Source organism: Stegastes partitus, unplaced genomic scaffold (assembly GCF_000690725.1).
Source record: "Stegastes partitus isolate 25-593 unplaced genomic scaffold, Stegastes_partitus-1.0.2 Scaffold308, whole genome shotgun sequence".
NCBI classification, from domain to species: domain Eukaryota; kingdom Metazoa; phylum Chordata; class Actinopteri; family Pomacentridae; genus Stegastes; species Stegastes partitus.
The window spans coordinates 486743-513081 of record NW_007578039.1 but is presented as its reverse complement, the minus strand read 5'-3'; the positions used below and the strand labels follow the sequence as shown (position 1 = coordinate 513081).

At 41.7% G+C, this 26339-nt stretch overlaps 1 protein-coding gene across 1 annotated transcript in view; it reads right to left on the bottom strand.

Moving 5' to 3' along the window:
- tesk1b (testis associated actin remodelling kinase 1b) overlaps positions 1–24534 on the bottom strand; it is a 30212-nt gene extending 5678 nt beyond the window's left edge. The window contains exons 1-7 of the mRNA XM_008283391.1: positions 24384–24534; positions 22970–23680; positions 9610–9731; positions 9317–9365; positions 6685–6831; positions 5028–5110; positions 668–758 (exon numbers count right to left, since the gene is read on the bottom strand). Of these exons, the coding sequence (XP_008281613.1) occupies positions 668–758; positions 5028–5110; positions 6685–6831; positions 9317–9365; positions 9610–9731; positions 22970–23158 (681 nt within the window). The 5' untranslated portion in view covers positions 23159–23680; positions 24384–24534. The remainder of the gene's footprint in view (positions 1–667; positions 759–5027; positions 5111–6684; positions 6832–9316; positions 9366–9609; positions 9732–22969; positions 23681–24383) is intronic.
- Between the last annotated feature and the right edge of the window lie 1805 nt (positions 24535–26339).

Below are 26339 nucleotides of genomic sequence, written 5' to 3'. Positions count from 1 at the left end.
TCAAATAAAACAGAAAGGTACATGTAAGATATACATGGTTTGTAATTTTACCTGGATGTGATAATTTTACTTCTAATGATAAGCTTTTATCTCACTAAATGTAAAGAAATTGCTGTCTTGAATGTTCTTAACAAAAAGAAAAAAGAAAAGAAAAAATGAACCATTGAAATCATTATTTAGGTTTTCTAATTAGTTTCCGTCTCTCCTTTAGGCTACGGCTACAACAGATGCTTTATTACCAGTTTAGGAATCTTACTGTAGAAACAGAGCTGATTATTTAAATTACGTGGATTAAAATGAGACTTTATCTAAATATAAGCACTACATTCTGGATCTATCTTATAATGATTTAGAGTTTCTTGTAAGCCCAGACTGACTGAAAAACACAAGAAGAAAATATAACCTGTACTTAAATGCAACCCTAACAGTCAATCAGGTTTTCCACCAAGTTATGCAGAAAATATCGTTCACCCAGGCCAAGAAGTCCATCCGTTACATAACCAAAGCTCTGCCTGCCTTCGTGACGGATTTATTAAATTTTTAATGCTTTACGTCACCGCCTGCTTCCCTGGCTTATTTTACCAGCTTTCATCACACCCACTGTGGACCTTGAACTCTTGCAGCAATCTGCAGCTGAAGGGGAATGAAGAATGCGATCCGTCACTACCTTCTCATTATACACCTCTCCTCGGAGCACCTCCGGAGCCATCCAGTAGGGGGAGCCGACGACGGCCAGCGGCTCCTGGTCTTCTTCCTCACTGCGGAAAGAGAAACAGGAGGATTCATGTCCAGGACTCATTTAAAGCTCAGGTGGAGGCAAATCTCTCAGATCGATTGAAACATGGAAGTTGAAAAGAATCCAGTTACTTTCACTTTATTGGGATCTTGGTGCTACAAACCATCACGGATTAGAAAAACAATATGTTAAAGGGACTGAATGAACGAAGAATCAAGTCTTCACGATGGCAGCAGATTAGTGGAAAGAAAAGGACTGAATTTATTTCGAAATAAAGTGTAACTTAAGGCACGATTAAAGGGCTGATCCACCCAAATCACAAAATCCAACTTTTCATCTGGATATTTCTTTTACCCTCTTTTTGAGGTTTTCTGCCTTTATCTCACTGAACAAGAGGTGAATTTCAATTAACTTGTGGTCCCTTCAAATTAATTTCAATTAAAAACAATTTAGGAGGAATCGCTTTAAAAAACATGTCACACCTCATAGAACCAACTAAAGCTGAAACAATTCATGTTTAGCAATCAATCGACTGTCAGAAGCTTTAACAATCAAAGAATTGTTAATTAATGACAGGAAAAATGCAAATATTTTGGTTCTCTCTTGTTCAAGGTGAAGATTTGCTGCATTTCAATTAAAATATGTATTCTGATGGTTAAACTCTGAAGCAATCTGAGGACTAGTTGAGTTTTCAGAGGCTATAAAAAGGACCCTCCCCCATATTTTAAAGATTAAAAAAAACAAAAACAATGAATGAGTAATTTTCACAAATTGAGAGAAGATGTACCGCTTTTGTGTTTTCTGTCAGGTGTGAAATCACTTGACAGTCTAATTAGCACTCATTAAGTTAACATGCACCTGAGGCAAGATTCTGTTTATAAATCTACCGATGGAGGGTTTGCTTCAGAATATAAGTGTGTAAATATATAATACAAATATTTAAGATGCCACCATGGTATTTAGGAAATTGTGATGAGCATTTAGAATTAGTTTGACATTTTTTACACTGAGTGGTAATCAATGAGTGATTTTAGTGCGATGGATTTGGTTAAACAGCTGCATGGAACAGACGAGTAATTCACAAAGTCCCGACAGCGATGCATCAGACAATCACAGCCTTTATATGACTTCATTTTCCACTCGGCATCCTGTGATGTGTAAGAGATCGACAACATCACAATTAAGTAAATTGCGGGACAAGAACAGTCAAGCAAGCAGGCCTCACGCTCCATTTCATTAACGCTGAACCCAATCAGGAGGTATTATGGGGTGAAACTTGGCCCTGCGCTGTGTTTGTGTGCACTTCCTCTGTATCTAAGAAACCGCAGTGTTTTTCAGTTATGCGGCGATATCGTTGTGCAATTTTAGCTGAATAAAAAAGGAAGGAACAGAAGAATGTGCAAGGACGACGTGCTTGCACACATGCCTGCACACACACACAGACACACACACACACACCCTGCTGGCAGATACTTCCTCTCTGTGCTATTTCCATCTGCTACTGTGGGCTATGATACTGCAGAAAATACAGGCAGGCCAGCGATGGCAGAGGGAGAAATGACGAGACGGTCAGCGCTCCCAACGTAAACACCGCTTGCAGACCCGACAGAAAAGTGACCGAACACAGAAGGCACAGGCAGAAAACTCATAAATGAAAAGAAGCAGTTGACACAAGAAAATGATGACATAAAAGCCCAGAGTGACTTGTTATAAGAGGGACAGGAGAGATCCAGTAAACCAGAGAGCGCAAAAGGAGGAGGACTGGAATAGTTTGACCTTATTTGGAGTGCTTTTCCTAAACCCCCGTCGTCTCCTCTCCTTCCCCTCTTCCCTTCGTGCCACAAGCACAGTGGTAGCACTCCAACACAAACACACACCGGAGAACGGTTGTCAACATCATCCATTCTCCGTTAGCGGTCCGCTGCAGGACGCAACGGTGTTTGAGGAGAATAAAAAGCAAACACGGCCCCTGAAGATGACGGAAACACAATTGGCCAGCTGCTATTGAAGCAGAGCGTGGAGCAAACACGGGCGTCATGTTTGATAGGCGCAGGTATGCAAAAGCAAACGGCGTTCAGCTGGAAGGCTCGCGTTCGTGCAGCAACCTTGGATTTCACTTGATGGTGACGTGTTGTAGAGCTCATCTCATACATGTTGACAGGTTTAGTAAAGAAGCATGAAAACCACCCAGGTTTCAAGCCGCCGCCCCCCTCTGACACTGACGCACATTTGTGTAAACACAAAAGGTGGCTGGGCGCACACAGAGAAAACGGGAGGCCGGGTTACAGTGGCAGCTGTCTCGTCTCAGCAAGAGTCGTGTTTTTTCCTAAATGACTGCAGACAGAAGGGGAGGACTGGGACTAATGGGACATGAGTGTGTCGAATGTGTGGGCAGGAGTCTCTGACGTGCTGCTGAGCCTCTGCCGGCTCTGAGGTCGACCTCCCCATCCCTCCAACTGGAACTCGACTGATGTTTGACTGTTGAGACGTTTGTGGAGACATAATTTCCATAAAGTCGACAAATTGTCAGATTTGATACGTGCTGTAATGGAGGAGAAGTGGGTTTGCTTCTTGTCAAATATGCTTATTTGGTGTTTTTTTTTTTTCAAGAGCTAGACAAGAAAATTAGTCCTACTATGATGTCTGAGTGTAAAGTATTCAGCTTAGCACCAAGACTCTAAACAGAGGAACGTGGACGACAGGCACGACAAAAATTAGCAAAAACACCTCGTTAAACTGTAAACTGCTGTTTTTATTTTCTCTTAATTTAAAATGAAAAGATAGTGCATGTTAACTAGTGAGCTTTAGAGGTGCTGGTGGGCACATTTTTGAATTTAGAGAGCGAGATGAGCAGTTTGTCTCCAGCATGTAGTCACCAAACACGTCGACGTTCTTGACAAGAATAACCTCAAGTGTTTTCTATTGTCTTAACATGTCCACGTGGTGCTTTCAATATGCTGCAAGACATCTCATGAGGAAATAATAAAGCTTCCAATCTTGAAACTGCAGCATTCTGATGTCTTGAAAACACAGATTTAGACTTTACGGGTTCCCTGTGCAAATAAACAAAGGAACCAATCCTCTCAACTTGCAGAGTGAAGCTTTCGGCATCATGATTCTTGTTTGGAATCAGTTTCAAACACTACATTTACAGTGTTTGAGCAGACTCGTAAGTGAGCTGGTGTGCTTGAGCTGCAGTGAATAGTAGCTGGATGTTTGGAAAGAGACGCCAGGAACAGGGCAGAGCTACAGCTTAGACATTTTATAGCAGGAAATGATATTTTCATTGAGAAACCTTAGAAATATGTCATTTTGATTCACAGAGACGATTTTTGAGGGTTTAACCAGTGACTATAGAGGGACTTTATTACATTTTATTGTACATATTACTAGATAACTGGAACCCTAACTATTAAATAATTACAGGTCCTACATTTTAAAACGTGTCCGTTGTCTGGCTAAAGAAACGATTCTGTCACATTCTGTTTACCAAATGATTTTTCCAGGTTCTACAGGCATTGAAATCACCACAGCTTTCAAAACTGGAGATGCAGGGGTTACTTCTCACACTTTTGTTTTCACTTCAGTAAAATTCTGAATGCAGGAGTTTTTCCCCCTCGTTGCAACGGAGCATTTTCCCCCCATTGTGGTAATTCTATTTTTTGCTCAGTGAAAGAACTGGATCATCCACCATTTTAGGAGACATGATGTCACTGCAGAAGCAGCTGCAGAAAATAAAATAATAATAAAAAGAAACACATCTGAGGCCTGCTGGTCATTTATAGCCGTACAGTGCAGAGCGGCGGGGAATAAAACGCACCACATAAAAGTCACGAAACACAGCTGCAAACACAGAGGGAGCGACACAATGCCACGGCAGCGACACAGAGGTGAGTCTGTGGTGTGGCGTGAAAGCCCAGATTAAATATTGACACCGCTGCTGTCTGTCCACCCTCAAATGACGCCTTGACAGTATTAATAATTGTCCTACAGAGAGCAAAGGGGGTTAACCGCAACATTTGGAAAGCAGGCAGCGTGTGTCTGCATACTTTGGAAAAACCTGACTGCGCTGTAGTGTGATTAATGGTCTCGCTGTGTGTGACTCCGTCTCATCTGAACGTCGCCGAGAGAAAAAAAAGAGAAGTTGTGGGAAATATTTCTGAACATACATACACAGATATAGCATGAAGGGTAAAGAGGAGACAGAGAAAAGTGAAGGAAAGGGATTTATTGAGTGCAACTTATCTAATCTCAGAGCTGATAGAAGGTTTGATAAATGAACTCCACTGACCTGTAATCTGGGATTTTCTCTGCCAGGCCAAAGTCTCCCACCACGGCCGAGCACACGCTGCCCTCCCAGCGCACCAGGCAGTTCTGTACAGGAGGTCAGAGGTCAAACACACATCGCTTTATTACTGCTGCTAACTGTGTGTGTGTATTAATGTCTTTATGGCTGCATGTGGTCCTCTGCGTGTACTTCAACAGTGATGTCAGATTTTATAGTCGAGTCTTTTATTTGCTATAAAGTGCTTTTCGGTGACCATATTGAAGCAGTTAGCTCATTTTCGATTGCCTATTAGCCACCGGATGCTATTTGTTCCACTCTTAGAAGGCCTATGGTAGATTAATTTCACACAGAATTCAGATAAAATGGTGCGCTGTATAGTAAACGGACACACTGATGTTGGAGGCTTCTCTCGCCTCTGACTGACCTCTGTATGGACTTTATTGTGTTACTGCGTTCAGGTTGATCACCGCGTGAGCTCGTCGATATGAGTCACCGTCCTACGCACTGTGTGACTCAGATTATTACCAGTTTATCATGGAAACAGTAAAAGATGTCAAAATATTGATCCACACAAGGCTGGATCACTAACGGATCAAACTGACCCTCAGAGGCCTGAAAGACTTCAGATTCAGAGACTGGCATTTAGTCTGTGGTGGTTCAATCATTTAGAAATGTGTCCACTCAATTATAACATAGATCATTAATTTAGACTTTAATGTGAATAATTGATTTTCAAAGAAAAAAAAAATCACTAATTAATACAAACCTAATGCACAGAAAGTAGGTAAAATGTCGATTGGAGTCCCTGATGTGTGAAGTTTTCCTGTTCACTGTTGCTAATCCTTCTGACTGTGCTGCATTTACATCAGATACTTGCCAGGAGGAGCAAGCAAGTCAAAAACCAGCTGCTGTTTAATTTTTCTGCTGTATTCTGATTTAGAACTGGACTGATCTGGTCCATAGACAAGTGACAAACTAAAGGAAAACCCAACATTAAACGTCTTAGTAAGGTGTTGGGCCGCCACGTGCTACCAGAACAGCTTCAGTGCACCTTGGCATCGACTCCAAGTCACTGGAACTGTACTGGAGGGATGAAAACCATTCTTCCAAAATTGGTTACTGATTACTGTGAAGGCCAAAGCATATGATTCACATTATTTTCATAATAAATTGAACCATTAGTTTGTGCCCTGTGGATGAAGGAAGACTCTACTCCCATCAGGACATACATTTTTTTGGAATAAAGACAAATTTTGGGATTGATTTTTAAGCATTCTTGGAGGGTTTTTCTTTAATATGTCACACCTGTAAATGCACAGCAAAGATACTTTTTGTTGCTTGGTTGAGTCTATTTCAACACTGGACCTCTGTGATGGCACCAGGTATGGTTATACTTGTGATGCACGTGCAAAGCTTTAGAATCTACACTCAGATCTTTTTCCAAAATCTACTGTAAAACCAACAGATCAAGTGTTTGCACCTTAGATCCTCGTTGCCATGTTGTTATGGAACATCCATACATTAGGTGGCTGTAGTTTAATGTGCATCTGTGCATGCAGTATATGTGACGCTCCCTGAGGAGGATCGGTCTGCACTGATGCTCACTGATGTGTGTGTCCTGTGTGTGGGCAGTGAGGCGTGTGTGTTTGTGTGTCGTCACCTTGGAGGTGAGGTCCCTGTGGAAGATGCCCTTGCTGTGCAGGTACTTCAGTCCCCTGGCGATGTCCAGAGCCAGGCTGAGCCGCATGCTCCACGACAGGTACACGTCGCTGCCCAACAGCTGCTCCAAGTTTCCACCATTGATGTACTGGATCATAAAGAGAAACGGAAGCAACAACAATAAGATGGTAATCAGTAATGCTCAAAGTGTGTGTGTATCCCGTTTTTGCTAACCAACCGCTTGAATGTTAATGTGAAAGCTGATTCTAATATTGTTTGGGGAAAGTGGGACTCTGGCAGCCTGATTATTATTCCCATCATCTGCTTAATATTCTTCAGGCCTGTTTGCAAATCAAATATGTCTCTGATGTGCATCTGAATGTTGATGTATGTGGTCACAAAACCACAGAACCTACGGTGACTAATTTGTGGGATTTTTTTTTTATCCTGTTTTATCGTCCAGGTTTATTTTTAGGTTTTCATCCTGCTTTGAAGTGTGCCATAAATACCTCACTGTAGATTAAACTAGTCAAATATGTCAACAACTTTTCAACCATTTAGATCATCTATCAAGTCAAACCACTGTACTATCAACATGTTTGGGTTTTGGACTGCTGTTAGGACTAAAGCAGAGGAAGTCACCTTGGCTTGGGGAAAACTGATGTCAGTTTTTCTAAAACTTGGACGGAGATGGAAACAAGAAACACTGGAAAGAGGTATGACATGTAATAAAAGTCTGTCTGGATTAGAACTGGGGACAATGAGGTTATATGGTTTGCAAGAAGGATTTTCCTATAACAAGATTAAACCTATAACAAGCTAATTTACTGGACAAGTCATTAAAAAACAACAAAACATTTAAAATCTGTGCATCTCTAAAACCTGCTGACCACCCTGATGACACGTCACACAGATACCACCAGCTGTCAGCACTAAAACCCCCTCCTAGCTCCTAATCTCCTCATCTCCTTTCTTTTCACCATTGAGCCGCTCGGTTGCCATGGTAACTTCAGGTCAACCCTTTACATATAAGAAACAGGTGACATGTCAGGAACGGCCGGCCTCCGTCTGTGCGGTACAGTCGATTCCAGCCTCGCTGGACAGTCAGCTATAGATGCTGGTTCGGTTTATTCAAGTTCAAGTGGGTAAAAAACGTTTGTATTGGAAAAATCACAAGAGCTGCTGCTTTTCTAATGAAGCCCCCAAAAAGCAGAGAACAAGTTAAAAATGGAAAGGTCATGGGAAAGACATTCTGAAGTTTCTATTTGTAATCACATTTACAGGGATTTAAACGCAACACCAAACCTTACAGCTGATATTTACTCATTAGTTTGCTCTTTTAAAAAGCATCACTAATTTTACCACAAAGGTAATGAAGAATAAAATTAATGTGATTTTTAATTTTCTTTTTTTTTGGGAGGGGGGGTTAAAGAAGAAGGAACTCCTGGAAATGCAGAAAATGGTTTGAATTTTTAATTACAGACACTTTCGGTGCGCTCGCTAAAGTCATCGTGATGTGAATGAATTTTAAGAGCTGAACTGATGCACCAGATGGTTTGCTACACAGAGCCATCTGAGAAGCCGACCTTGGAAACTTTAAAAAGGGCAGCACTTCTAAAAGATACTTGGTAGGTGATAAACCGGCCGTCTATCACAGGATAACTACGGCCAAGTCCTGCAGCTCGATGAAAACAACACAACAATGGCTACAAGTAGAGAGAACTCAGAAATGTCTTGTGTGCACAAAAACCAAGTGAAAATGACAGATATACATATATATCTCAATAATAAAAATGCTGAATTTCTTTGAGTATTACTTAAAATTAAAAAAAAAAAAAACCTGAAACCAACATGCTAGTGCATGTTGGTTTCAGGTTTTTTTTTTTTCATTTGTGCCCACATGTGCCACCACCATTGGAAAAAATAGTGGCACTACATGCTATAGATATTTTACTACTTACATTTACAATTAGTTCTGCTGCTCTACTGCATGCTCTTTATAAACACAGCCTGCAGTTCAGCTAAAAAGTCCACAAATTTTTTGTCACATGTCTCTTGATCATAGCCGAGTCACCAATGTCGTCTTGGTGGCGATGAATGCAGAACTTTTAAACGGATTAGAGCAAACAGTTTACTTATGGACACATTTCTAAATAAAACATGTGGAATAAAGTGATTTTGATGATCACAATTTTAAGCTATGATTTGGACTATTTACAGATGAGTGGCTCAAAGTCAATTAAAAAAAAAACCTAATGATTTGTAGGTGTAATCAACAACTAATTTGTAAATTTAGCTCAAAATGAATAGCCAACAGTAGTTCAGGTTACTCAGAAGTCGGCTTTGCGCCATGAAACTGATTTCGAATAATATGCAAAAACAACTGCGTAACGTTTTTCATGCCGAAACAAGCAGAGTTGGAGATGTTGCTTTATACCAGGTAATGTTGCTGCAACATCAATCACCAGTCCAGGTGTGTAGAGAAAGGTTATCACAAGCTAAGCTCCAAGTGAAATTGTGGTCAGACAAATAGGAAAATTATGACTTGCAACACAACTCTACTTACTTACTGCTGACAGATAGTAATTATAAACACTTCTAATAACTCAGCAGTCAGTTAATTAGCGTCTTACCTCTGTGAGAGCGTGGAGCTGCCCCTCATGGACACACACTCCTATAAACCTGGAGGAAACAAACACACAAGTTAAACAACAAGGAGAGAACTAAAGCTTCTAGACACAAAAACACACTTAATGAGAAGTCAAGAATCTTTATGTGGACCAGACGAAGCACATCCATCACAGGTGTTTGAAGAAAGTTATTCCGATTCCAGCAAATGTTTAATAGAAGCAGATGATCAAGGTGAAAGAGAGCCAAAGAGAATGACGAGTTACAGGAAACCAAGTTCATTTAGGTTTTCATTCACCTGAGTATGTTCGGGTGCGACAGTCTGTTCATGAGCTGGACCTCCCTGAGCATGTTGGCTCGGTTACTGGCCAAGATGTTCATCTTCAGAGCCATCACCTGGCCCGATACACGATGCTGCACCTGGATGACAAGGACGGGAAAAAAATTAAGTAAAATATTCAAAACCACGCCCACGACATCGTTTGTACAGAAACCAGGGGAAGCCGAGAAAATGACATAAAAGACGAAATCTGACTCAGAAGACTTTTTGGAAAAATTAATGTTTGTTCCGGTTTTTAAATATCATGACAGCTGATGGAAAGCATTATTTCACTCTGCTCACAGTTCACCTGACACGGAGCCAAACAGAACAGGCCTGCAGCGAGGTATTTATGACGATAAACGCTTTTCACATCGTAACACTCTGAAGCAATAAAATCAAAGTACAACACGGCGCTGAATAATATCTGGAAAGCGGCCAGGAGACGTCGCCAGGTCAGTTGGGTTTCTTCACGTGTCTTGGCTGCCTGTCTCTGCCCAAACCGGCTGCCATGGCGATGACTGTCTGGTATGGTAACCATGGAGACGCGACGTGCTTCCCCACAAGCTACACGTTTGAGCATATTTGCTTGGCAAGTAGTTTGACTTCCCAAGAAATGCGTACGAGCAGCAGACGAGGACCAAATACGCTGGCAGTGTTTCCAGAGAAGAGAAGTCAGAGGTGTTACCGAGTCTGAGTGTGTTAGTGGGACTGTGGTGAGAAAACCCAACGACTGTGTGAGTGTAATTACCAGCGTTAGATACGGGACGAGGGAGTGTGAAGGCAAACGAGCTGGTATCATGAAGCGATTGGAAAAGGACTGCAGTGTTTGTTTTATACATTCTATATGCTTTTATTCTTGTCTTTTGCCTTTGTTGCATTTCTTATTGTCAAGAAGTTTCATTTATAACAGTTTTAACTCTTAAAATAATCCACATTTATAATTAAGAATTTGGCTTGGTGATGACAACAAACATACTTGGTCATAAATGAAATTAAAGGGTCTATTTTACAGCTCTGACTGATTCAAACTAACCTTTAACAGCATCAAAGAACATCGTTTCTTATCGTCTGGTACTACACGTATTACAAGTACGACCAAAATGTGTCCAGATTAGGAGTCTGCAGCGATGCCAGCAGCTCAGTGAGGCTCTGCTTTGGCACGGTGGAGCTTTAAGCCAAATCAGACTAAACCCCCAAAAAGACATCTGCACGTGAGCACGGTGCACTGCTCTGGGAAATGCAGGAGGTTTTCCATGACTGCCATGTTAACCACAATGAGGGTGTTTACTAATTAGCACTAATTACAAAGTGCAGCTGAGGCTGGATGTGGAGTTTTGCAGGGATTTGATCACCATTACTGCTGATTACTGGATCGCACATTCAGCATTTTTCTGATTATTGGTATTTGTTTTGACGAATTTCCAATTAAATACATTTTGATGCAGTCGCCTCCCTCCATCTGTAGGTGCCACGATGAGGACTTGAGCATTGTCCCACCAACAACACAATCTGACCGGTTAAACGTCATGAGTAGCAGCACCAGGATAAGGATAGGATTTCTAATTTACAGCATCGGCAATAGAAAAAAAAAACAAAAAAAACGTCACATTGGTTGACCTCTTATTTTGACCCAGTGGTGTTGTTGATGAAAAGCAACACGTTTAACAGTTAGAAGCTTTTACAGTTCATCCTGAGGCTGGCATACTTGCTGAGATAATTTACCCAAAGCCACAAATGTCAACCTCATGATGTTGCAACATGAAAAACCAAATGAGCTCGTTGTTGGTTAACAAGCGTGGGAAGAGAAACGTCTTGGTGCACGTAAGAAAAGCTGCATGTAGTCTGGCAATTAATATTTAAGAACTGCTAATTTTTTTGTTGTTGTAAATCAGTTTTGTTGTTTATATTTAACAAATCAAAAGGAGAAGAGCACAGTTTGTGTATCCATTCATAGAGCAACACAACAAACTTTATTTAAACTACGAGTTTGTTTATAACAGCAGGTTGCATTCCAGGGTTAAAAACAGCCCCTGACCACTTTTATTTGCATTTGGGGTAATGTGTTGTGACCTCAATACTTGGCTGTAAACCAGATTTCCTTGGAGCTAATAATAAAGTTAAACAGGCGTGGGAGGGTTTCAGGTTGCATCTTCATTAGCGACATGAGTGGGTAATGAAGAACAGGGAGGATGACTGTGTGAGTCCGGCGCTGCAGTCAGTGTGACACTGGCCTGGATCTCAGCTGGGCTCTGTGGTTTTTCCATCACCACTCTGATCCAAAGCCTATTAGAGTGCAGACTAGAGTGCGGCAAGTAATGCTATTAACACACACAGAGAGCGAGTGAAGGCTGCCCACTCCTTCTTAACAGCCAGTCAATGAGAGTCTCTGCTGCTCTAAATCTTTACTCAGCAGAGCCACTTGAGGACTTCAGCCTGTGGCAAATTGCTGCCACACATGCATGAATGCACGCATGTAAATCACACACGGATACACTTGCACTTGTGTACAGTAGCGGCTTCCTCTTGCAGAAGAAGGAAGTACGGGCAGAAATTCAAACACGCAGCAGAAGCGTGAAGAGAGAGTGGCGGACTTATCTTCTTCTCTCTTTATATATTTACAGCACTGGGAGGACGATGCATGCAGGCCGTCATGTAGAGGCTCTGGAGCTGATTAGAGGGTTTCTTTATAAGCGAAAAGCCTCCTCCTGCGCTTAATAGCACAGATTTCTCCAGCTAACAGGACTGTGGGGCTTCTGCACGGCTGTGGATGTAAATCACACTTGTCCACTTTTTTCCTTCACGCATCTGCCTTCACACTTACATGCAGAAATTCTTACATGCGCGTCTGTAATTCTGTGATTAACAACCAGCCGTACACACACACACTAACTCACATAGGCAGGTTACAGTGCATACATGCGCCAACTGCTGATGCAGCAGTGGTTGGAATTGCAACCCGGTCTGACCCAACTGTTTTGTCCTGACAGTTTTTAAAGCTTCTAAACAAACAACCTCTCACTCATCATTATGGAGTCTGACTCAACAACTTGGGCAACATTTTCTCAGGTGGGTGTGTGTTTTTTTTTTTTGCCATCCGAGAGGCTTAACTCTGCACAGTCGCCGCAAAATCTGTGTGGTGTTTTCTTTTCCTCCAAGTGCTTCATTACAAGCAATTTACTGGTCATCTCCTCGGACTTACCGCTGGAATGCAGACATACAGATCATCCCACGATATGGAGCAACTACACACACATACTTGCGCACACAACACGCATGTGCCCAGACACACCCCAAAGCTCTCTTTCAACCATGCTCGGCCTTGTAAAGTGCTTCTGTCAGCAGAATAAAGGTCACGGGCATCTTTCGCTCTGCACAGCCAACATGTGCAGCGATGTCTGTCATCAGCCGGCGGCCCGACGAGGCGAACTGATGCAGAGCCAGACAGAGGGGAGGGTGTGTCAGACTGCAGACGGAGAATGCACACGAAGGAAAGATGGATGTTTTAGACCTTCGAAGGACCTGTGATTTTAAGGCTTAGGCAGAGTGTATGAATAATGTACTAGCAGAGAAACGACGGGGACGTTAGTTTTACAAAGATCACATCAGTGGTTTAAAGGGTGAAACTGTGCATGTACAAGGTTGTTGACATGTTTTAAGACAAATGAACTGTTTGCACATCTATTTCATATCACAGGTGGGTAACAGAGGGACGAGCGCATCAAAAAAAAGTCTCAAACCGACGCCCACAGATGGTCTAACTTGAGAAATTACTTTTGCGGCATTTCTGTGCTTCAGGCTTCAGAAGATAAAGAAAATTTGCAGACTTTCATCTAATTTTAAACATTGAAGCAGTTTTAATAAAATCCTGGCTACTGCTCTGCACAAAGTTTCAATCAGATTCTCTACAAACTATAAAAAGGCATCAATCCTCCAAAATCCTTGAAAACAGCCCATCAACTGTGTCCATTTATGTCTGTACACATTAAAGCTGTGAGGGTATCTGGAGGCTTAGATGTTGACTGTATGTATACACTGAACTGGGGAGGTCCAAAGTAAATTTATTATTGATGTCAACCTTCCCTATATTCTATGTTAATTACCTGCTTTATGTGCATTTTCTTTATTACAATTGTCTCTGGAGGCCTGCAGTTGTTGAGTCACTTAATTTAATGTATGCAGTCCTGGCTGAGTAAAGTTGATGATTTATCGACATATGGCCACTGGAAGACTTTGGAGATGCTTTTTTTGGACCTTGGGGGTCTTAAGCAGTCCCATTATAGTGTTTAACCCATTTAATGCAAACAAGTAAGTAAGTGAGGGAATGTGACTAGTCGTGGAGTTAAAGCCACTCCTTATGTAAGACCGCTTCTCTTTCTGACAAAATATCTGCCTTTGCAAATAAATGTATTTTGCAAATTAGACAAAGTGCGGGAGTCAGGATTTAAGTTAACCTACTTAAGGTCAAGATTTTGGATCAGAAGCTAATAGTCTACAAATCTACTCTCCACACTTTAAGGCAACGCAATTGGTAAAATTGTGTGAAAAATGTTGGCAAATTTTATCTCTACATAATCACCAAGCTGTTTAAAAGCCTCTATGGTAACACCCAGTACACAAATCTGGTGGAAAAGCACAAATCCAGTTATTTATTGGATTGTTTATAACTTTAAAACAGTAAATCTGTAAAATTCAGACTCCCTTTCATGATGTTAAAAACTAAATAACTACTGTCTAAGTCCACATCAGGCCCATGCAAGCAGTTGTGTGTGTCTGCACTACATGGTTGCCAGTATGTGTTGCAAGACTTTCCAGGTGTTCACTTACTTTTACCTTCGAGTTTTCTCTTTCTGCTTACAGTCAGAATTGCCACAAAGCCTCTCTGCAGAACTAATGGCGTGCTACTGCTGCAGAGGTGGAGAGTGTCTGCGTGTGACCACACAACCAACTACACACACACACACACACAGCTGAGTGACTTTGCCTCTGGACACTGGGTCGACTCCAAAGGCCTCGTGGATTTCATGGTTACTTTGCAGCTTCCCACCAGCAGCAGCCAGTGTTTTCATTTCACCAGCTAAATGTATACTTTCACGAACCTACATCAGCTTTTAAAGAAACCACACGGGGTGTAGAAATAAACATGGGGATACACTGTATATGAGTGGAAATACATCATGACAGCTTTAAAATCTGCTTCTTGTAGCTGTAGTATTCTGCAAAGCAAAACAAGTGTGGTAAAGGGCCTTTACTGAAGGCAAAAGGAAAATCATCATTAAATATGCTTCTTTTGCAGCATTTTAAACAGATGAAAGCATAATTTTATATACAATCAGCATTTCAAGTCATCACGTTTAAACCAGGACAGGAATGCTTCAACCAATCTGACACGTGAGCTTCACGCTGAAGTGTGAAGAGACTGAGTGAAGTCTGAATGCGCTCACTCAGTGTGGTGGAGAAAATTACTTCTACAAAACAACTCGCAGATTAAGCCATCGCCCGAGGCTCTGCTCTCAGTTGTAGTGTGAGGAAGCACGAAAAAGAAAAGCGTGAGAGTGTCAGAGCACGCATGTGTGCAGGCGACCCAGACAAGGCACCCGGCCAAGTGGGGTCCGTCAGTGAGCGAGCAGGGAGGTCCCGCTCTGGGCGATCAGAAACACAACCTGATCCAGGAGGCGCACAGTCCAGGTAACAAACAAGCTGACCGTCTGTTGCACAACAGCAGAACTAAGCTCACCACCTCCCCCCCCTCCTGCTCTTCCTCAAACACAGGCCAAAACACAAGGGGTCACTTAAGTTCATGCAGAGTGTTTACCACCACTGACCTCAGGCTCACTGATCATAACACTACTAACAAAATGAGAGTTTAAAAGAACATGACTGGAGGCTGTGCAGAAGCAGGTTTACAATAAAGCATTCCTTCAGTCTCCTCCAGTGAAATCTATTCATGCAGAACTTTAGTTTAAAGGAGCATTGCACTAATTCCACATAAAATCTTTCCTGGTTGCATCAGTGCTGAAACAGAACCTGTAAAAACTAAAGAAATATCACTGCAACTCTGATGTGTACAGCTAGAAGTAGGGAGAATGCAAAGATGCCTTATGTGCAGTTTTAAGGCCAAAAATAAGGCTCTTCTTAGTGTAAGCACAGCCTGCAGTTCAACACAGTTAAGCCAAAAAATTTTTTAAAAAACCTTGAATTTGTCACATGACTGTCGCAGCAGAGTCACTCATGTCGTCTTGATTGCACCGAGCAGGTCAGAACTTTTAGTTTTTTACAGAATCTGGCTGAGTCAAAGGGTTTATTTTGGGCAAATCTTTAAACTAAACATTCACAATAAGGTGATTTTCATTAAACACCACAGTTTTAAGTTTGGATTTGGTCATTTCTCCTGATGGGGATGTACTGACATGATTAGTGCAGTAACAGATGAAAATCCAATGTATCTGTTTTTATAGTTTCAGCCTCTGATAATTTTAAAGCCAACATGCCTTTGGAACCTGCTGGCGGGTACTGGAAGTTAAATTATTGATCTCTCTGTAACTGATGAGTCAAATTGGATTCAAAATGCGCTCTAATGTAATAAAGTAAAAGGAGGAGAGAGAAAAATAGAGCACTGGTATTGGATCAGTGCTCTTGTCGAAAGATGACCCTGAGCTGAGACGATGGAATCTGTATTGAGAGAAAAAAAAAAAAGCTTGGATGTGTGCATTCATCATGATGTCTTCTGAGGCTCTGGAGGAGCTTCACTTAAATCTCAGGAAACAAGCCTGATGGTGGTCAGTTATCTTTGCTGCAGGCTACAAATTTATTACCTAGTTTTCAATAAACGAGTACAAAAGATGCCAAGTCAGGTTTGCATTTGAAAGATTTGGGCATTCATCAGCCAGAGAGGATCTACGGACTTTATGGTACGGTAGGGAGTTGCATTATGGGAATTGTAGGATCCAGTGTTTTTGGAGTTTGACTTCTACTGAGGACTACGGGTCAGGCCATCTTGGCTTCTGCTGTTTTACATTCTACCGGTTGTTTTTGTACTATAATATACAATTCTACTTCTTCATTTTGCTCAGGTTTTGGAGATACAAGTCTCTAAGCTTTCAGTTTTTATGGGGAACGTGTCCAACTAGTGTAGTTAGGACATGTTTTCTGGAGAAGAGATCTTCATTCTCTTCAATGCCACTTCTGACTAATTTAAGCAGAACACATTCAATTCCTCTGAACGCGAGATTTGAGAGGAAGATGGATAAAAACCAGGGCCAAACAAATGCACTGTGTGTGGCTGTGACACCACTAGAGATAAGGGAGCATATAATGTTTCGCAAACCCGACTTCTTAAGCTATGAAGGGACATTAAAAACACCCGCTCCACCACAAAAACATTTCGCAGAGATATTGTCCAGGCACACATGCAAACGCTGGGCCATTTGTTTACCTTCTGACAGGGGAGCGGCCTTCCTCGAGGTTTAGCTAAAGGCTCCAGCACTGCCAACATGTGGACTGGAGGAAACACCTCATTGTGCGCTGATGTAAACACACATACGCTGTCTCTTGAGATAAATCTCTGAAAACACTGCTAACCACGATAGAAAAGAGGTGGGATCTGAAAACAGAAGTGTTGGGAAAGAGTTGCACAATTATCTATTTTAATCTCGGGTCCAGATGAAATATCTAAAAGCAACAAACACGGCGGTTCAAGTGAAGACAGGCACATCACATGCTCGGCGCTTTCGGGTTTGTGCGGCTGTGCAGAACATAAACAAAGCTAAATACTTGAGCAGCGAGTAGCAGCGGAGCACGCCCTGACTGAAGAGATGGAGAAAGGGAATAATGAGGGGAAAAGTGCTCCACTAAGGCGCTGATGTTCAAGTCTGCACTGGCTCTCCCATACCAGCGCCGCCGTCCAATCGTAACATGAACACTGGCCCACGCCGCCTCCTAATCCCGAACACTGAAACTGATCACAAGCACACAGGAGACAGCTGATGATGGATCGTGGTTTGTGTGTATTCAACTCTTGAGGATCTGTTGTTTTTTTTCCCCCCTCTCTCTCCTGCTTTGTTGTCGTTTTATCTTTCCAGACCTGAAATTGTTCCAACAGCCAGGATTTACCAAGAGCTGGTCGCATCTCAACACGTCCTGCTGGGAGATTCCCCAGAATCGCTGCTGAAACAAATCGGTTTCGATTTCTCTCAGTCATTTTCGTGAAATGTCACGGCTCAAGTCAACACAATGACAGAAATCATAATTGCCATTAACAACTTGAACCGAATACAGATAACTGGAGCTGTTATTCTGTCTGCAGTTAGTTGATTTGGGTATAAAATGTCAGAAAATAGTGAAAAATGTCCGAAAATAGTGAAAAATGTCCATAACAAACTGTTCTGATGGATGATGTTCGTCTAGCTGCTTAGACTCTGGTTAACTATAAAATAAGGGCATGAAATGTTCCAATACTCTAAAACTGCTTGAGCTGTTTTACAAAGAAGAATGGGATAAAATTGCAGTTTCCAGATGTGCACAGCTGATTGAGACCTATTGAGGTGCTGTATTCGCTGCCCAAGGTGCATCTACTAAATGACGACTTGTACAGGGTGAAGACTTACACAATCACTCCTTTTACATGATTAAGTAACTGACATTACTTCACAGAAATCAGTTTGTCTTTGACACGAGTCTTCTTGTAAATTCTTGTTCAAAAGCCAATTAAACTACCGATGATTCGATGGTGAAAAGCAACAGAAGGGGAACACTTCCAAGGAGCATAGACACCTTTTTTACCCCCTGTATCGTCACTACAAGCTCAAAGAGGTTGGAAACACTTTTTTTCTTTTTTTGCCCAGCTACAGTTCTTGACAGCAGATAACAAGTGAATACACACCACAGCAGTGTTTGGCAACCCATTTCCTTCACATTACCGCTCTGTCACAAGCAGCTGACACACACACACACACACACACATATGCACATTTACCCTTCAATCACCGTGACAGTGGGTTTTAAATCCCCCCTCTTTATCCAATCACTCTTCTTCAGCTTATTATCATCGCTCATGTTTTAAACAGTACAGTCCAACACGACCACGCACACTAATCAGGCTAATCACAGCTGGGAGGATTATTACCATGATGACTAGTTTTCTCGTGGTGAAACTTTCCCTGTGTGACTCATAAACATGTATCTGAAACGAGGCTGAAAAGTCCCAGAATTTTTTGTCACAAGATTTTTGGTCACAGCTGAATCGCTAATGGCTTCACAGTGGCGCTCAGGAGCACAAAACTTTTAGTTTTTCACAACATCTGGTTATTGCAAATGATTTATTTATTATTTGGCGATTATTAAATGAAACATGGTAGTGATGATGCATGCATCTAATTTAGATTTGGTTAATGCTGCCAACGAAATGGCACATTCAGTAATGTCTAGTTCAAGGACCACTGGAAGCTTGTTTCTGTTTTATATGCGCTGATAAATGGTGTAATTTTTGTTTTTCTAAGCAGATAACATGCCTTCTAAACCTCCCAGTTGGTTTAAGGTTTGAGAGGGTTAAACAAATTAAATGAAACATGTCAGTTGGAGAACTTTAGCTGTGCTGGTTGGTGACATTTGTTGTCTCCGCCATGTAATCGTTTTAATTACCTTCACATTTAGGATTCAGACTTTGATCAATTCTCTCATCTAACTCAACAGCAAAGTGAAAAGCAGTTTTTCAAATCTCCCTTTCCAAGTCGTAACAACAACAATTTATTGGTGCAGTTATAGCAATTAGCTGAAAGGCCAATATTGATCCAAATTAAGAAGAAAAATAAATCTGTATGATCCCAACAAACGAGACCCCCACTAATCAAGCACTCCAGTGGCCTTTGGGTGTTCTGTGAGCTCCTGAAAACAGCGTCATGAGATTTCCATGTCTCATGTAAATGATAAAGAAGGGCCAAATGAGAACCAAATCTGAAAAAAGAAGCCTTGTTCTGCGTTTCCTTTTTCTTAAACAGCAGGTGTTATCTCCATGAGCAAACACACCATCCATTATCAGGACAGAAACAGCTGGAAAATGACGCAGTAACTCGGTAATCCAATTAGAAATTGATCTAATTTGTTTGTTCAAAAGCCTGCAGGCCTGAGAAACACGCAGAATAAATAAATAATCGCTTCCTGCAGTTAACTGAACCGTTGGACTGATTATGCAATTTATGAGTGATTGTGAGGTTTTGTTGCTTTTGAGCCTTCGGGTTTTCAGGTTGAGGCCGAGTAAAAAAAAAAACAAAAGACCAAAGCTGGTGGTTCACACACACACACGCTAACACACACACACACACTGAACTTTCCTTTGAAGAATATGAAAAGGAAGATGAAAAACGCCACCTGAAGGATTTGTCTTGACACATGCGCACCCTTCCTTTATCCCTCGTTTTTGTCTCGCTCCCTTACTTTTTTCGAGATTGCACAATTGCACACTGGAGAGGTGAATGGCTGCCTGTCTGCCTGCCGCGAGCCTCCATTGATCTGCACTCAGGACCGAAGCTCAACAACAGCACACACACACACTCGCGCAAACGGCAGGAGGCCAAAGCCTTTGTAACCAAGTGCAGAACATCCATTTCAAAGGCTGAATGTAAGTATGCGTGCTGTATATTTCTCAGCGAAGGCCAAATTTCATAAACAAAACAACTGAGGGAGGTTTTCCTGCAGAACGGTCCGGCCTTTTCCTCTAAACTAAACCAGGATACGATAGCAATTGTTCCGTCAGTCTTGTCAGCAAAGTTTTAAATGTGACCGATAGCTGTGCTAACAATTTTGCATTTATATTGCGCTATCAAAAGGGCAAGCTGATTCAAACCTAAGTGCCAACTTGACAAGCCAGCAGTAAACATGGTGACATTTGCATGCTCATTGGCCATTCAAAGGGCAAAGCTGAGGGAGTGGCTTCATGAGGCTGACAGCCTTTTTTGGAGTTACAACAACACAAAGACTCAGGAGTGAAGTCACAACACATGAAGTCTTATTTAATGAGGCGAAGGTCGGCTCGGCCATTAATGTTTAAGAGCGACGACAAGATGGCATATTATGAAATATAGCACCATAAAATATGGTCATGTGAGAACTTTGACTCCACAATCCTGCCAGTTTCCAGGTTTTAACCTCTAAAGGTTACAGTAAGGGTTTTATTTACTTGCCAAACATCTGGCCTGTGCCACATGACAGGACAGAAATCTGTCAAACATTAATATCAGATCTCATTCAGTCATCTGTAGTTAAGCAAAAACTATCAGATATTCAGCTTCTCTCATATGAAAATGTCCAGATTTTTTGTCATACGTGGAATAAATTGAGCTTGTTTTTTCCCCATGTTTTAAATTTTACTCTGAAACCTCATGAAATGCACGTGTCTATGTATTTTTTAATACTTTAGAGAAATGAGCACTCAGCAGTTTAAATCAATAATGAAACTAACTGCAAGCTACAGCCGTTGCAGCATTTGATTAATGGACAGAATTTCCAAATTAATTGTGCAGAAAAAAAGCAGAAGAAACTTTGTGCTGATAACCTAACTTCTTTATCCAAATCTTTCTCAACATCACCAGACGTTTCACCATGTATGGGACATTCAGAAACTCACCGAGTATTGCGTGAAGTTTGTTGATCAAAATACAAACAAGGCAGAAAAGCTTTTTGGGGAAGTTTGCGGTCTGATTGCAATGACATACTCATTTACAGATCCAAAAACATCAAACAAACATGAAAAGAGGAAGCAAGGAGGGGATACAAACTAAAAAATAATAATCATCTCTAGTCCCGGAGGTTTCAACACCGCTTCCAGCGTCAATACACAGGAGCTCATAATAATCTGTTATTAAGAAGTGGGCATCAGTGGAGGTGGTTGTACCTCTTAGGTCTGCTTATTTTATGGGTATCAGTGTTGACTTTAGAGAATTAAGGCCTCCTCTCAGTGTCAACACACAATTCTGTGACAACTTGATTATGATTGATTACCATAATAGCAATGAGGGCAACAACAGCACTCCAGACGGGCGACTAAACACACAAGCACAACAACGTCAGCTGTGCAAAGGCAATATTTAGCATCACTTCTAGAAGTCTGACTGACTGTATATATGAGGAAAACAAAGACACGACAAGAGCTGCAGCCATCAGCAAGGCGGTTAATCAATGCATGACCTGATATTTAACGCTCGCATAGAAATTCAGATTTTGTCCCAGCTTTCATCCAGTTCTAGAAGACCTCCTACATAATATGTACTGTTCCAACTCTTTAATAGTCAGGATGGTTTATGTCATTTAAAAAAATAAAAATGTTAAATGCCACTGTGATACTGACAGAGTGGCAACAATTGAGTCAAATATTCATCACTTTTCAAAGCAAAAGTCTGAAGATTTTTGGGTTTTAAGCTGCAAAATAAGAAGATTTGGTGCTTTCCTTTGCACATATGAGAGTAAACTGAATATCTAAACATCTAAAGAGGGATTTTCTCACAATTTCCAGGCAACAAGAGCTCAGATGGTGAAAGAAACAGTTAGGTGTTCCCATTAAGCCCCATTATTCTTACAAAAACAGCACACTCATGCATGCCAAACTTTGCAAAACCTAAAATTAAAATCCACCTCAACAGCTTCTTGCTTCATTAAATTTAACAACTTAAAAATTCCTGACGGCACCCTCAAAGGTGATCTAATTTGCTCCCTGACCAGCTCCTCTGTGATGGTGTGAGATGCCACAATGCACTGTGGCAGCTCAGTGCCATCATTAATGAGGCATGCCCTGAAATTAGGCTCCGTGCAGGTGAACAGCAGCGTGACAAAGGGATGAAGGCTGCCGGTCCAAACACTGAGGTGAGCATAGGGTTACCTGCACGTGTGCATGATCTGCCTGGCCTGGCTGTATCCACTTACACACCAAAAAACAAAAACCCACACTGTGCACATTTTACACAACATGTGGGTCACGGCGAACACGTGTGGATGTGAGAGAGGGTGATTAGATGAGACAGTGAGGTGTGAATTTCCACCATGATGGCATCCTGTGATAAACAAAAACCTGCATCATCTTCTTCCTCTTGTAATTACTCAGTATCATGCATGTTTGGGGCTTTGTTTGGGATGCACTGGTTGCCATAGAGACAACTTCTTTAGATGGTGAATGTGCAATTTGAGTCAAGTGAGGTGACAGAACTGAAGTTGATCTAAAATAACCAAATAAGTGGAGTTTTCTGGCTTAACTTGGACACTGAGGGGTTTAAATCTTCAGCTGGTCATAATAATCAGCCTGTGCAGGACTTTCATTGAATCAGGAAGTGAGTCAGACCAAACCCCAACTCACCTTGAACACCTCGGAGAAGAACCCTGCGCCGATCTTTTCGCAGCTGAAGTCATCTAGACGCGCCAGGCTGGACACGGCGCTGCGCAGGGCCCGGTACGAGGACGGTCGGATCCGGTTGGTTCCGTGGACGCTGTGCATGGGCGGCTCAGCTTCTCCCTCCTGCTCCGGCTCGACCCTCTCCGTCTCCATCTCGGACGGCCCGGGAGAAGGAGGAGGAGGAGGAGGAGGCGGGAGGAGGAGGACGTGGGACGTGTGCGTAGTTTAAAATCCAGCCCGACTACTGTTTACATTTCCCATGTCCGCTACAAGGCCACGGCGCGGCTCTCCGGAGGGCAGCGATGATAAACGCTCAGCGGGGGGAACCAAATGTTGCAGCTGTGGTCAGCAAACCCCAGTTCCTCCTGTCAGATCTCTCGCTTGTGTCCGTTTGTCTGCTCTTCAACTAACTACGCAGCTGCAGCGGCGCATCCTGCAGAGTCAGTGCGCAGTTTGGGTGAAGTCCCTCATGTCGTGCAGCAGAGGAGGCCGTTTTCTCTCCACACTGCGCAGGCTGCTGCTGCTGCTGCTGCTGTCTTAGCGGCTTCTCTCTCTCTCGGTTTCCTCCGACTCTGCTCCTCCTGCGGTGGAAAAAGGCCGGGGCTCCCCTCCTGGTTCCACCAATTGAATCCCGGGCTTCCAGTGCGCACGGAGCTGCCTCACTGGCGCTGCAGCCTATTAAAACCGGAGAGAGGGAGTGAAGAGGGGGGCGGACACAGGGGCGTTAATTCACGAAATCAGAAAGTGATGTGACCAATCTGTTAGTAAAACTCCTGCTGCTCCTGCTGGCGTGCGAATGTCTTCATTATGCCAAATTATCGCACAACTATCTGGCGCTGACGCACGGGCTTTGTATTTTATTTTATTAAAGGAAATCCAGTCTCTCTACAGGATTTGGAGCGCACATTTCCTCAGAGTCTAAATTTCAAGAGGAGTTGCTGGTAAATGAGGCCATGTTATCATGTTCTCAATGATAAGCAGTGAATGCAGCAGATATCACCTCTCACCACCGCTGTTTGCACTTTGCACACACAGGCCTTTTTAAAAACTGATCCAATCACTCCAACTACAGATTATTTGCAGCCCTGATGTCGGTTCGGTCACGTTGAGGGTCTCCTACACACCCCCCAACCCCCCAGACGGCGTGTTTGCAGCAGCCTCCTGATGCTCTGCACAAACCTGCGGATCTTCCCACAGCGCTGCCTGACTGCGGCTTGTAAATTATGGATGCCAAACTGAGCCGAGTTTGCGAGCTCGTCTGTCACGGACGCGTTGATCACCGGCTGCATGATTCAAACAGCAGAGAAACGCTGACGCACAGCCGCACCGACATCGAGGCAGAGACGCGTGGTCGCCTGCAGAGGACGATCCCACTCACCTGGCCTGCTCTCCAAGCGCAACCTCCACATGCGCCGGTGTCCTCTGTGGGAGTCCTGGTCAGCTGCGGCGTCCGGCGTTGTTTTTTATTTTATTTTTTTTACTAATTAATCATCTTTATGCGCCGCCTCGAACAGCCTTCGCGCACACTCGGGCTCTCGGTGGTTTCGGTTTCCGTGCCCGCCGCCTGCCTCGCTGCGGGCTGCTGAAGGAAGAGGAGCGGTGACTTTTGCTGCGCTTTATTGGAGGCGGCGGGGCGGGGCGGGTCCACACGTGATCACGGAGAAAAATGCACCTGTGGGGGCGCTTGATCTGGCCCACTTCTCACCTACACGTCTGCTGCAGACAATCACACAGATGATGTGCATCCAAAGAGGCTGAGTTGTGTCTAATGAGGAAATGTTTGTGACACTGAAATTAACTGTTGACTTTATTCTGTATATAAATATACAAGAGCAGAATTTACATTTATTTTTTGGGTTTAGACACATTTTATTTCATATTAATGCTTATATTATATATCATATTTGTACTTTCCTGCTTCTTTAAGACTTTGACTGGGAGCATCTGTAACAGAAAGCAGTTTCCCCTTTAGGTGATCAATAAAATATTTCTGATTCTGATTTACGCACTAAAGAGACTTTTTAGAGCCTTATCATGAACATTATTATCAGTGAACATATCCTCTGCACTGTAAACAAAAAAACCTTCAATTTTAAAAACAATTTCCACATTAATTATACAAAATATCCATTAATTTACTAAAATTAGACCTTGAGTTTCTAAGTCTAATGTTAAATATACTAGAAAAAAGATCTATGAAATACACAAGACTTGTTTGTTGATTAGGATTATTATTTATATCTTGTTCATCAAAGTTTGTTTTGATAAAATGCATCTTTTTTTTCCTTAATGTTGTTTCACTAGAATTAATTTGACCCATTTAATCGAGTTAAGGTCACTTTTTGTACTCACTGTAAATACAGTTGTATTTTTAAATGTAATTTTGCAGTTTTTATCGTATTTTTTAAATACATTAAATAGTCAGTTGAATTGCCTACATAGAAAGGAAATGTAAAAATGTATAATTTTATATAACTTTATTTTAGAAATAATAAAAATGCACATGTATAATGTTAAATATAATCAAAAGTATGAAATATGGACGATTTTTATATTTATATACATTATAATTTACATTTTGTTTCTCAGAGTTTATTTTAAACATCAAGAATTAACTTCAACTAATTGCATCTTTTTTATTTTATATCACAATAATTAATTTGATATTTAATGTAGTTAACATACCTTTTATACACACTAAAAAAAACAGTATTTTTTTTTGGCATTTGTTTGTATTTTTGAAAATACATTAAAATTGTATTTTATTGCTTTTTTGAAATAAATGAAAATAATTAAATGGCACTACTGAATTTGTCTAATGTAAAATTACTTTTTTAAAATTAAGTTTTATTTGAAAATTATCTATGTAACTATTATCAGAACCTATCTGTTTTTTTTTTTTACATAAACAGATATTACATTACACAACATGACAGAATTCCACAGTTTTGCAAAGTATTTTTTCTTGCACCTTTGCTGCCACATTCTGACTTTTTTAACAAAATCAAATCTTTTATTCTTTAAAATCTAGATATTTTCCATTATTTAACAGTAGGTATTGGTGACCAAGCTGTTGATAAATTCCTTTTTTTTTTTTTTTTACAGTGTGGGTTCTTCAAGCGGGCTGCAAGTCCTCACAGCTAGAAAACCCCCCAGTTAGGACCCCCAGGATCTTTCTGCAAGGAGTTTTGCATGTTTGCAGCATCTCTCCAGGTTCTCCGGCTTCCTCCCAAAGTCACCACTGAGGTTAATTGGTGATTCTAAATAGTCCGTAGGTGTGAATGTGAGTGTGCTTGGTTGTCTGTCTCTAAGTGTAGCCCTGTGATAGACTGGT